This window comes from Protobothrops mucrosquamatus, unplaced genomic scaffold (assembly GCF_001527695.2).
Source record: "Protobothrops mucrosquamatus isolate PMUCROS unplaced genomic scaffold, P.Mucros_1.0 scaffold1459, whole genome shotgun sequence".
NCBI lineage: Eukaryota > Metazoa > Chordata > Lepidosauria > Squamata > Viperidae > Protobothrops > Protobothrops mucrosquamatus.
Genome location: NW_015387637.1, coordinates 618,212 through 631,515, shown reverse-complemented (window position 1 = coordinate 631,515; position 13,304 = coordinate 618,212). Strand labels below are relative to the sequence as shown.

Sequence of the window (13,304 nt, the reverse complement as noted above, 5' to 3'; positions counted from 1 at the left end):
ATTTTCTTTTAGAAAGAGAAGCCACAGACTGACAACAAAAATTAAGGAGTAGATTTTGAAATCAAAACTGCTCCGCTAAAGAACATCCCTATCCCATTCACTGGAACAGGGGTAGGCAACCTTGGCTCTTTTATGACTCGTGGACTTCAACAAATGCTGGCTCAGGAATTCTGGGAGCTGAAATCCACGAGTCATAAAAGAGCCAAGGTTGCCTACCCCTGCACTGGAATAAATGAATATGTCATGAAGTTCTGCTTTCCTTTCAGCAAGTCTTGGTTTATCACCACTGGCAGTGCCTATGCTCCAACTCTCACAAGTTCAGACAAGGAAGCTTTCCACAAGGACCTGGACCAGATGATCTGAATAACCCCCTGCCAGAATCAAACTTTTGAGAACTGGAACAGAGTCCTTGGGAGACATAGGGAAACAAAATAGCAACTGCTGCTTCTGAGCAAAGGTTTCAAGTATAACTTGTGTATCACTAACATTATGTTCAGACTTGCAAACAAGTACAGTACAAAATTACCTAGATGCATCTCAAATGCAAACACTGGCACTTACTTATGTCATAGTATATCAGGGTGATCTTAAAGAGGTCACCATCATCTAAGGCATGCAACGTGCTAAGTACTAGACAGAGCACAGGCTGGTCTGATCAGTCCTCGGGCTAAACTGAATCCATTTACATAGTAAGCAACCATGGGCTGTCAGAAAGTCATTCAACAGCAGCAGACTACACGACCAAGACCGTCTAAATGTTTTCATGATGTACCTAATAAAAAGCTCTCCAGCAATTTACCACTTGTAGGAACCTGTTCTGAACCTGGATGCAGTTTAAAGACTTCATCATGTGGACTGAAAATCCAGGCACATCAAGACCTGTTTGATGAAAATCAAAAATCATTTCAGTAGCCTTCCAGACCAAGAACAAGGCTGGCAGAATGAACCATCATCTGTCTCAAAGAAAGACAAGTTAAAGCATCTCTAATCCAAAGTACAAATGAAACCGAGAAAAATGCAGGATGAAAGGTGGCCGAAGAAGGCTGAGCAGGTGGAACACTACGCAGACTTGCATGCCACCAGAGAGTTCTTCAGCACCATAAAGTCAGTTTATAGCCCTTCTAAATCAGATGCTCCTCCTTGCTGTCATCTGATGGATCAAGCCTGATGAAAGACGAAAAAGGACTGAAAAACTGTTGGGCTGAACACTTTTCCAACTTTCCAACTAGGCCATTCACAGTTGACCATGATATGTTACAGAAGATTCCTCAGCTGCCACTCTTGGATGTCTCAGACCCACCACCATCTACTGATGAGATCAAGAAATTGATTTTGCAGATGAGCTGAAATAAAGCAACGGGGCAGGTTGGCATTCCTGCTGAGAACTGGAAGATATTTGGCCCACGGAGGAGATGCCTGATGACTTCCTTCATTGCAGCTCTCTATAAAAATAATGGAAGCAAATCAAGACTGCAGAAACCATAGAGGTATCTCACTGCTGTCCACTGCAGGCAGGATCTTTGCCCTCATTCTCCTTAACAGACTTGTCCCTGTCTCAGAAAGGAACCTCTCAGAGGCGCAGTGTGGCTTTTGGCCAGAATGGAACACTGCGCACATGATATTTGTCATGAGGCAAATCCAGAAGTGCATTGAGCAGAACAAGCCTCTTTATTCTGTCTTCATTGACCTAAGGAAGGCATTTGACTCTGTAAACCGGGAGGCTCACAAAGGTGATATATTGGCTGCATTTGCCATTTCCAATGGAGTAAATCAGGACTGTGTGCTAGTCCCAGTCCTATTCAATTTGTTCTTCACTTGCAGGTTGTCATTTGCTTTCTGTGATCCGAAGGAAGGAATGTACATCATGTACCAGTTGGATGGCTCTCTTTTTGACCTTCACTGCTTGAATGCATGGACAAGGTCAAGGAACCGTCTTTGCTGATAACTATGCACTCCAAGCGCACAAAGACAGCAATCTACTGATGATGCTGAACAATTTTTCCAAAGCTGCTATGCTCTTCAGCCTGACCATCAGCCTGAACAAAATTGAAGTATTTTACCAGCCTGTACCAAATACCAAGCTCATAGAACCAAAGGTCACTGTTGATGACACCTACTTGACAAATATAAACAGAATCAAATACTTAGGAAGCATCATTTCTAGGGATGGGTCTTTGGACAAAGAATGACTCCAAGATCAGCAAGGTCAGCCAGGCACTGGGCTGGCTGCGTGGCTGTGTACTAGAATGCTCAATCAACACAACATCTGTACTTTTACAAAGCTAAACAACCCCAGAGTGGTGGTTACCCTTTCCCTACTAAATACCGTGTTTTCCCGAAAATAAGACCTATTTCAAAAAATAAGCCCTAGCTTGATTTTTGGGGGTGGGACTAATATAAACCCTAACCCCAAAATAAGCCCTAGTTAAGGCCCTGCCCACCCATCTGCCTCTTCCCTTTCACTCCCCTGAGCCAGACTGCTGGTGCTTTCGGCCCCCTGGCCCTCTTCGCAGTTCTGGCCACAGCCACCAAAGCGGCAGGCGGAGCCCCAGAGGTTGGGGAGGGTTCTGAAGCAAGTGGGTATCCTGCTTGCAGCGCCCATGCCAGTTGCCCTTTCCCCCCCATTGCATGCAGGGAAACAAAAGAAGTTTGTGGGACAAAAAAAATTCAATAAGACCTTCTAACTTTTCACGAAAGATCTCATGAAGTTGGAAGGTCTGATGGAACTTTTTTTTTTTTAGTCCCACAAACTTATTTTGTTTCCCTGCATGTGACGGTGGAGAAATGCAATGGAGAAACACGACAGAGCTGAAAAGCAGGTTAGCAAAGAAATGCTTGGGGGAAGCAAGGGCATCTGGGCAGTGGTGGGGCAAACTCTCCAGCTGCGCAGCGATGAAGAAACACAATGGAGCTGGAAAGCAGGTGGCAAGGCAAACTCCCCAAGGGCGCCAGGTGTTGAAGTGGGCCCGTCTCTCTCCAGCAGCTGCCCAGGCCCGCCAGAGGGAAGGCCAACATCTACTGAAATGCGGCAGCATTCCGGCTGTGGCAGGGAAGGGGCAGCTGGCACGGATGCTGCAGGCAGGACATCCGCTTGCTTCACTACCCTCTCTGACCCTCCAGGGCTCCGCCAGTGCTTTGGCCCTGGGCTGCTGCCTCCCTGCTCACCTCTCGGGTGGGGCGGGCCAGGAGGACGGCCCCCAGAATCTCTGGGGCAAAGGCCCCCCCGCTCTGCCTGGAGGAGCATCAACCTGGCTGCCCCTGCCTCAGAGCCCTTCCTGCCACCTCCCAGCATTGCTGGCCAGGGCTGCAGGGGCTGGCCTGGCACGGGAAGGGCATGTGTGCCCCCTCGAACCCTCTCATACCTTTAGTTGGTCCACCCCCACACTCCAAAGTTGGCTCATCGCCAACGCGCTTTGAAGCTCTGTGTCTCCACCCCATGCACAGGCCACGCCACCCCATGCGCTCGCTGCCTGCTGTAAGACATCCCCCGAAAATAAGACCTAATGGGTCTTTTGGTCCAAAAACAAATATAAGATCCAGTCTTATTTTCAGGGAAACATGGTAGATGTGTGTCCTGAACTTTGTACTGAAGGCACATCAAATAACTGGAGAAATATCTCACAAGTGTTCTTCGCTCCATCCTTGGCATTCATTGACAAGACCATGTGTCAGATTTGGATTGTGTGGAGTCCATCAGCATTGAGTCACTGATTATCAGAATCCAGATTAGATGGGTGGGACAGATCACCAGAATGGATGACTGCTGTATGCCTCACCACTTGCTCTATAGTGTACTGGAGTTTGGAAGAGATCTCAAGGTCAACAATGGAAGAGCTACAATGACATTGTGACAGAAATCCTATGCCACTGTGATATCCAGCCAAGAGAGCTAGAAGCTGCAGCTGTTGACAAAATATACTGGTGAGCTGCATCACAAAATAATACCCACAGTTATCACAATGGACTTCCAGAGCCCTATTATGTTAACAGGGCTTTCAAACTGGGGCTGCAGAGCCACTTTTATGTCCACAGTTGAACTGCACAACAGAGTGTCTTCTTTGAACCTGAAGGACTACCATATAGCTGTTGATAATAAAGTAGACCAAAAGTAATATAGTTTTATATAATATACATTGGAATGTTTTCTGCAAGGTTCTGGAGATTATTGCTGTTATTTATCTGTAGGGGATTGCATATTCCCAAGATGAAGATACAACTGTTCTTCTGCAGATTCTGTGTATAACATGTTCCTTTTTACTAAGGAAGAAGCAGAAACCCTCCAAAGCACCTGAAGGCAGGACAAGAAGCAATGGATGGAAACTAACCAAAGAGAGAAGCAACCTAGAACTAAGGAGAAATTTCCTGACAGTTAGAACAATTAATCAGTGGAACAACCTGCCTCCAGAAGTTGTGAATGCTCCAACACTGGAAGTTTTTAAGAAGAGACTGGACAGCCATTTGTCTGAAATGGTATACGTTTCCTGCCTGAGCAGGGGGTTGGAATAGAAAACCTCAAAGTCCCTTCCAATTCTGTTATTGTTGTTGTTATTATTATGCAATATTTGCACATCTTGAAGCTGGTGCTCTTTATATAAGATACGGACATTAGCCAAAGGAATGGAGGGTGTGCAAGGATCCTAATATCTGTCGAAGGACATTGCTTACTGAGGCCAAACCTGGTTTGAACCTAGACAAAACACCGTGGGAGGGATTGTACAAGTAAGTGTGCATGGGGGAAACACTTGTCTGAAAGAATCAATTGTATGTTTCATTACTATACTCTATCCTAAGCATACTATTGGTTTGGGTTGAGTAAAGCTACAGCTGCAATGAAGCCGTCTACTCCTCCTCACCAACCCCCGTCAGCTATTTTCTCTGGAGCAAGCCCAGTCATTTGATTATACCAATTTTCAAGGGTTGTGCTTCGATTTAAACACATGATTTAAATACATAATTTGGGCTTGAGCTGTAATTCGTCTCTGAAACGGGCCTGTCCTTGAAAATAACCATTAAGAGGATACAGCGGCGTCGGAACGAACTAGCTGCGGCAGTGTTTTTCCCCATCCCTTGTCACTTCCTCCGCCTTCCCGAGCCTCCACAGGACATCCAGCAACACTCGTGTTCAGACCCGGGTTTATTGAAAGACCGCAGCCTCTTTCCGGATCGTCTCCAACGCTCCGTGTTAAAGTACTAGAGCAGGGGTAGGCAACCTCGGCTCTTTTATGACTCATGGACTTCAACTCCCAGAATTCCCGAGTCAGCTATGCTGACTCGGGAATTCTGGGAGTTGAAGTCCATGAGTCATAAAAGAGCCGAGGTTGCCTACCCCTGTACTAGAGGAAACGGTCATTTGCCCTCGGGGTGGGGTGGGGGGCTCCCCGGGGTCTCGTTTGGAGCAACCACTTCTGCAGCTTCCAGAAATTTGTAGTTCAACTCCTGGAAAATACAAAGCCGCAAGGCCGCCGATTCATAAGAGCGCGCACGCCCCTCAGCTCACAAGCAAGCTTCCCCCCCCCGCCCCACGGCTTCTGAACGGGCCCAGCCCACCCCGAGGGAAGGCGCCGCAGCTGTAAAAGCTCGCACCAAGGCCCGCCCTCGTCATCTGCTGGAGTCGCCTTAACCCCTCCCCTTTCGGTCTGGGCGGGTCGACTGGTGGGTTAGGCCGGCGCTCGCGAGGCCGAAGGAAGGGGCTGGGAGCAGCCATGATGGTAGGTGGTTGGGGGGGAGCCGAGGGCGAGGGCTGGCCGGCTCGCCACTAATCTCCGTGTCGCTTTCTTCTCTCTCTCTCTCTCCCTTTCCTTTCGGGGATGCCTCTGACCCACTCGTGCTTCGCCACCGCCCTTGCTCGGGACAGGAAGGCTCGGACGACGGCCCAGATTTCCTCTCCGAAGAGGACCGAGGAGTAAGTGCTGCCTTTGCAGATGGTGGTGGTGGGGAGGGGAGGGGAGGGGAGGAGGTCGTCCCCACCTGGTAGCGGGCAGTTTCATTGAGCCGCGGGGTGCGGGGGCGGGTGGGTCGGCGTGGGGGGCTTCCAGCCACTGACTCCCCCCTCGGAGCTGCTGGGAGGAAGAGGTGGACTGCCGAGGCCGGAGTGGGAGCGGGGGGGGGGGGGGAAGGGAGAGGGCCTTTTCCTGGGCAGCCTCGTCTCGCGGAACCAGGAACGGGCCGCGGTCGGTTCTTTGGGCCCAGCTTTGGTTGGTCAATAATCCCCGGCTGCTTGTGCCAGCTCTTAGGGATTTTTCTTTTAAGATTTGTAAAGTCGGACTCAAAATTAATGACGGCCGTATCGAGAAAGGCTGTAATTACCCCAAGGGCAACCGGAATACTCGCTTCCTTTCGGAGTACGCTTTGCTGTTGAGAGTGTAAATGCGCCTGTAATTCAAAGAGTAATAGCGATTTCGTTTGTTTTTTTAGCCAGTTTCGTGAAACAAGCTCATGTAATTTACCAGAAATCACAGACCACAGTGAAGAGACAGTAAATATCTTCCCATAACATGCTAAAGCAAAAGATACTTAACTTGATGGTTTAGTTCATAATTAGACTAAAGCATACTGCAATCTGTTTGATTTTGGTTTAGCCATTTGTGTACCCTGGTTTTTGGTTTAAACCAGAGGTAGTCAACCTTGGCTCTTTTATGACTCGTGGACTTCAACTCCCAGAATTCCTGAGCCAGCTAAGCTGGCTCAGGAATTCTGGGAATTGAAGTCCACGAGTCATAAAAGAGCCAAGGTTGACTACCCCTGGTTTAAACAGTAGTTTAGCTATAGCCCTAGCGTAACTCCTTAATTTCCCAGCGGGAATTCAAAATATTAAAATAATGCATACTGAGGTCTTTTCTTTCCCATTTTGTCCTTGCAATAACCTTGCAAATTATATTAGGTGAAAGCTATTGCTTCTCCAGGCCAGTTGGACTATTTAATTATGATTTCAGAATTATATCTTGGTTAGACTCCTATAGCTACCATGCTAAGTATTATTTCTTTGACTTAGAAAGTTATAAGGTTATATTGTGTGGTGTTTATTGTAAGAGCCAGAGAAACAGTGATAATCAAATATTTTAGAAACTTTATATTTAAAGAGAAAATTATAGAAAGAAATATCAAGTAGAAGAACTATCAACTAGTTTAGGTGAATTTTGCTGTAGAATAATCAGCTAAGCAAAAATGGACTCTTTACAGTGATAATTTTTAATTCTCCCCATTTGCTATAAAATTCAGTTTTTCAGAAGTGCAGAAATTAAATATATTAGTGGATTTCAGGTGATTAGCAGTAGATTAGCCTGGATTCCTGATTCCCAGTTGTTGTGCAAGCACTACATGAAAATGATAGTCTGTCCTAAATTATAATTCTGAAATAAAGAGAGCTTTTTTTGAAAGAGAAAATAAATTGTATTTAACTTTTTTTAATACTAATTCAGTGTGAATTAGGCCATACCTTTTATATAGGGTCCAAATAATGGATTTAAATTTAATTCTTTGAAAAAGTAATACTGGAAGTTAAAAAGTGAATACACCTATGTAATGGAAACATTACATTGTCTAGTTGGTTATTTTCTCCACTTCTGTTTTCTATTAAGCTTGGAGCAATTAAGGTAATATTGTGCTTTGGAGAAGATTGTGGATTGATCTCAAGTTCTTTATTAGAGAGATAACATTAGAATTTTTACTTGCAAAGGCATAGCAATGATGTTTATGTGATTTCTACTGTAAATAGGGATGTAAATATAGAATTTAATATACGGTTTAAAATATATATTCCACTAAAATTGAATAGTAATTAGCCCTGAAGTACAAAAGTTTTTCCAATTAGTTATGATACAGATCTGTTCTCTATATCGTGGTGTCAAACTGCCGGCCCATGGCCGGATGCGTCATGCTGAAACTGCGCCCACCCTATTGCCGGCAATAGAAAAAAAGTCACAATATGTCGTGACACATGTGACATTGCAAGTTTGACACTCCTCTATATGCTTCGATGAGGTTGGACTATTTTAAAGTGGTTTGAACCAATGGATGATTAGTTTGCAATTCTACGCGTATGTATCCCATGGCAAGACAATCTGAATTCAGTAAAATTGTGTAATTGTGCATAGGATTGTACTTAATAAATCATATTGTGTCTACATTTTTCTCAATACTAGTTGCTGTGTAATGTAAGCAATAGTGCCTTATCTGGTTGGAGTAAACAGCTGAATTAACTACACATTTGGATTAACCCATAGGACTGTTCTTTTTAACATAGTTTTGTGTTCAAAATGGGGACACAAGTACAGTTAATCATCATTTTGAAAAAGGACATGGTGCCATGGTAAAAATGCTCTTAAGATCAGTTTGTCCTGAACAATTGAGCAGTTTCATGGAAAATTCTGAATATATCAGAAGGCATTTCAAAGGGAAATCATGCGATGAAGGTTGGAGCCAACCTATTTCAACTTGCATGCCCTTCAGAATTGTTAAATAGAATTCCTACTCGCCAATCATTGGTTGTAAAGTCTGGAAGCTGAAGTCTATCATATATGAAGAATACCATATTGAGGAAGGCTGGCATTTAGCTATCTCTAATGTTTCTGCTAGAAGCATGTAACTGAGGCTCTGAATTAAAGAATTTTAGTATTTAGAAATAATGATAGAAATACTTGACATTCGCAGTACTACTGTATATTATATTTGGTATCATTTTGAGAAGCTGATCCTTCATTTTGAGAAGCTGATCCCAACTCTTGGTAGTTTAAAGAGACTTCATTTTGTCTATCTAACTTCCTGATTTTTATTTCTATTGTCAGTAGAAAATAAGTGCAAGAGTTGAGTACTATAATCTTTTTTCTCTATATGCATTGAGATGTTTTTCAAAAACAGTGCATGGCTTACATATTGCTCTTCTATGTTATAAAATATTCAATATCTGAACAATTGATTAAATACTCTTGAAGACAGAGTGCTACTATTTAGAGGTGCTTTCTCTTGCTTGCCAGCTGATCCTAAGCATTATTTTTTTTAAAGAATGGATAATACCAAGTTAATCACTCCAGTTGACAAAACAAATGCCCTTGTGAAATGCTTTGTTAGAATGTTATAAGGTAAATACACAATGAATATAATAGATAAAACATGGCTGCTTGATCAGAAAACTGTTTTCTGGCTAATGTAGGCAAACTTTTTTCCCAAACCTTTTCCTTCATTACCTAAAACTGCTTATGAGAAAGTTTTATCAAACTTCAAGGACCAGTTGTAACTTCCTTCCTTTAGCACTCTCATAATCTCAAACAATTGTTAAATGAATAGTTGTACCCTGAGAATTAACAGTATTATAAAACAATATCATTGAATAATCCTTATGTCATTTCAACAAATTACCATTGTAATTTCAATGTTTAATCTTTTTTTTTAAATTTTTTATTGATTTTTCAATTAGAAACAATATGCAGTTAATCACAATATCAACCCCAAAAAAATAACACTACTCAATACATTCATGGAAGTGTCCGGTGCCCCCGCCTGCACCCCCCTCTTTCACTTTCCATACCTTCCTCCTCCCAAACCTCAACCTCTCCTCCTTCCTCCCTCTCTCCTACTTCCCTTCTCTCTCAACCATCCCGTCTGGTGCAGTTGGGGTATCCACCGGGCACCTCCTTAAAAAAGAATCACATATATAAATCTACAGTACATCAGTTTATATACATCTATCTATTCCCTTTCCCCCCTCCCCCCCCCAGGACTTCCCAGAGCTGAACCAGGGAGTAAACACATAATAATCTTAATATGAATACTTTGGGAGAATTAAACAGTGTCTTTAAAGTAGTACTGTAATCTTTTAAGTCATTTTAAATGTCTTGTGATGGGTAATAGAGTTGTGTGTTGCTATCCAAAGAAAAACCATTTTTACTCAGTTTTGGCAAATTTACCTAGGTTTGGAAAACAATGGTGTAAAACATCAAGCCTGATTAATGCAGTAGCATTATTTTTGAAGGAAAAAAATTCTTAGTGAAAGGCCTGGACAATATAATAGAGATAGTTTCATACATATGCAGTGCAGTTTTATGTGTTATTTAAAAATTGCAGAAGTTTGGGACCTTGTACTATAAGTTTGAATGGAAAAAAGGAAGCTGAGATTCTAATTCTGGAGATTTTTAATAGAAACTTAAGTTACACTCTAATTTTGTGTCAAACAAGTAATAGAAATATAGGAAATTTACATTGCTGCTTGGAGGTCAATTTTATTTAAGAAAAATCTTTCCCTTGAACCATATGTCTGATAATTCATAATTAAGGAATTAAGGAAACACTGAGTTATTTCCAAATCAGCAGGTAATTTTTGAGTGGTTAAAAATGGGTTTAAAAAGCATTCTTAATAGAATTCAAATTTTATATCACTACAGATCAGAGGGAATGACGACAATAACAAATCTGCATATATTTACATGTAAAATTTATACTTTATGTTGCTGACTGCTGTCATTCCCTCTAGTCTGTAGTGTTATAGTGTCTAATGTGGTTATTTCTAAGCTAAAGTACAATTAAAATCCAATGCATTCTAATAACCTTTTGTGTCCCTTACTAATTAATTTTCCTTTTTTAGCTTAGAGCTGTTACTGTAGATCTGCAAACTGATGCTGCTTTGCAAGTGGACATTTCAGATGCTCTTAGTGAAAGGGACAAAGTCAAATTCACTGTTCATACAAAGGTAATCCTTGACATTGCTTTTATTTATATTATAATTGATTTTTTTTCAAAGGTAAATCTTATTGTGTAAAGATTAAAAGTAGTGACATCTCATTTTAATGAAGCAGTTATGGCAGGTACTTTGGTTATATCCAACATAATCAAAAGTCCAGTAAATTGAGACATTCTTACATTTGAGATGTTGGTTATTGGTATCATGCATATAATATGCTTAACATACATATTTTATCATTGGCTTGATGTAATTTGCAGTATAATGTGGTTATTTCATGTGAAGTCTGTTGCATTGAGATCCCCCAAAATGGATTTTTACTGTATAATATTTTGATGGCCTAATGCATGATTAGGTTGATAATACACTTTTCCTGTGTAGTATACATGAACAAAGATTTACTATGCACAAAGGAATGGATATCAAACCTGCTCTTGGATTTCTATGTTCTTCCCCCCATAGTTGTTTAATTATTTTTTGCTTTGAATGCCATATTTCTGAATCTGTTGTGGTTGAGGTATAATACTGTACTTTATTCTGTACTTTACTCTGAAGAGATATTTGTATTGTTTTTGTATTGCCATGAGGTAAAGCACTTATTATTTCATTAATTCTATTTTGTTTTGCAGAGTTCTTTACCAAATTTTAAACAAAATGAATTTTCAGTTGTCAGACAACATGAAGAGTTTATCTGGCTTCATGATTCCTTTGTTGAGAATGAAGATTATGCAGGCTACATTGTAAGTAATATTTTTTTCCAAAGAACTGTAAGAAGAGGATCTGACAGTAGCAAATGTTGCTCCCGTACTTCCTGTTGAAGGCTTGCACCACAGAATGTTTCATAAAACTTTATTCTTCTGAAAATGAAACCAGATGTTTGGAAGAATTCCAGGATACAGTTCTTACTTAGTTTCCCACTTGCTGAATCAGCGTTTTTTGCTGCTTAACCCAGGATCTTTCCGTGTCTTAACATTTCATTTCTGATTTACAAGCAGTAAGAACAACAAACTCTCTGCACTGAAGCATCCAGTTGTTACTTTTATTGCTGCAATTAAGGGAGGAGATATTTAGAGATTCTGAAATACTGCTCTTCAAAAAAGGCATAAACAATGATTAGGCTATGGACTTTTTGAAGTGGAAGTGTACAGGTTATCAACATAATAAATAAAATTACTGCAAAAGTAGGAATATTAAATGTATTACCTATAACAAAAGGGCAGTGATTTAATATGAAGGAAAAGCAACATGCTTTTTGAATGCACTACTAATAGAAGTGATTTCTAGTCTTGGAGAATTGTGCTTAATTATTTAAGGGATTGAATGTTGTAAGAAGCAAAATGAATTTTTGTTTAAAATAAATTGTTAATCAACAATAAGAATATTCTTGCTTTTAGCAGCACATTTGTATATTCTTTAATTGGAATATAAATTCAATTGTACCCATTTGTTTTTATTTCTGCAGCTAAATATTTTTTTAACAATATTTCTTGTTGATTTAGCTGTAGTAGGCAGATTTACTTTAATGGTCTTTCTTTTTTATACCAAAAGAATAAATTATACTGCCGTAATACCTGGTCAATAAGGCAGATAGTTAAGGGTGATTGATATGGGGGTGTATTGCTAAGAAAGTTTGCCTAAGAGACATTAGAGGTTTTACTTCATGAAAATTATATTCCCAGAATAAAAGTACATCTGCTATTGCAATGAGGAAGGCCTGATAACTATCAAAGCCAAATGAGGAAGATGACACATATTCCTGAGTCCACTACTTGATCAGTTTTTCACTGTTGCACAATATAGTACTAATTATTTGGGAGGATAATATTACACATTTTATAGTGCTTTTTCAGTGAGATCACTACGAAGAAAAAAGTATTGTTAATTACAAATTGTTAGTTACATTTAATATTTTATATATTGCCAATTAACCACTGAATGGCTAGGGTTTAAATCTCAGTGACTTTTTTTTAAAGACACTTGAATCTAATTTAAACTTTCCAGTAATCATACTTACAGTACTTTTTGGATGCTATTTAGAACTGCTTGAAAGATTTTTTGATTTAAAATGCCCCATACTTATTTGTGACAGATGCAGCATATATTTTAAAATATGCCTTTTTCATAATATCATGAATTCCATAAGCATAATTGGAATAGGAAATACATGTTATCTTGAAAAAAGTATTTTAAAACAATGCTGAAGCGGATTGCATAAATAAATTGTTAATGAAATTGAAGTAACATTGGTTTTTGTCTTAATGCAGTGGACAGTATAAGGCAAGAGGTTTGTGTTCTTACACAGCTTATGCTTATCCAAAGAGTTTTCACTCTGGAAGGTTTAAAAATAAACTGATCAACTCATTTGACAGATACCACCAGCGCCACCGAGGCCTGACTTTGATGCTTCAAGAGAAAAATTGCAGAAGCTTGGTGAAGGAGAAGGATCCATGACTAAGGAAGAATTTACTAAGATGAAGCAAGAATTAGAAGCGTATGTGCATAGTTTTTTATATTTACAACTCCAAATCTTTCTAGAGGTTTCAGGCACATTGACGTATTTACCTATGACTGCTGAATATGTTGCCTGTATTAAAATAATGGAAGATTTGACTGATTGAAATTCGAAAACTAC

At 40.5% G+C, this 13,304-nt stretch overlaps 1 protein-coding gene across 1 annotated transcript in view; it reads left to right on the top strand.

Moving 5' to 3' along the window:
- The first annotated feature begins 1,615 nt into the window (after positions 1-1,615).
- The window catches only part of SNX6 (sorting nexin 6), a 25,396-nt gene continuing 13,707 nt past the window's right edge, over positions 1,616-13,304 (top strand). The window contains exons 1-7 of the mRNA XM_015822080.1: positions 1,616-1,765; positions 3,791-3,921; positions 5,612-5,708; positions 5,855-5,902; positions 10,577-10,681; positions 11,302-11,412; positions 13,042-13,163. Of these exons, the coding sequence (XP_015677566.1) occupies positions 1,616-1,765; positions 3,791-3,921; positions 5,612-5,708; positions 5,855-5,902; positions 10,577-10,681; positions 11,302-11,412; positions 13,042-13,163 (764 nt within the window). The remainder of the gene's footprint in view (positions 1,766-3,790; positions 3,922-5,611; positions 5,709-5,854; positions 5,903-10,576; positions 10,682-11,301; positions 11,413-13,041; positions 13,164-13,304) is intronic.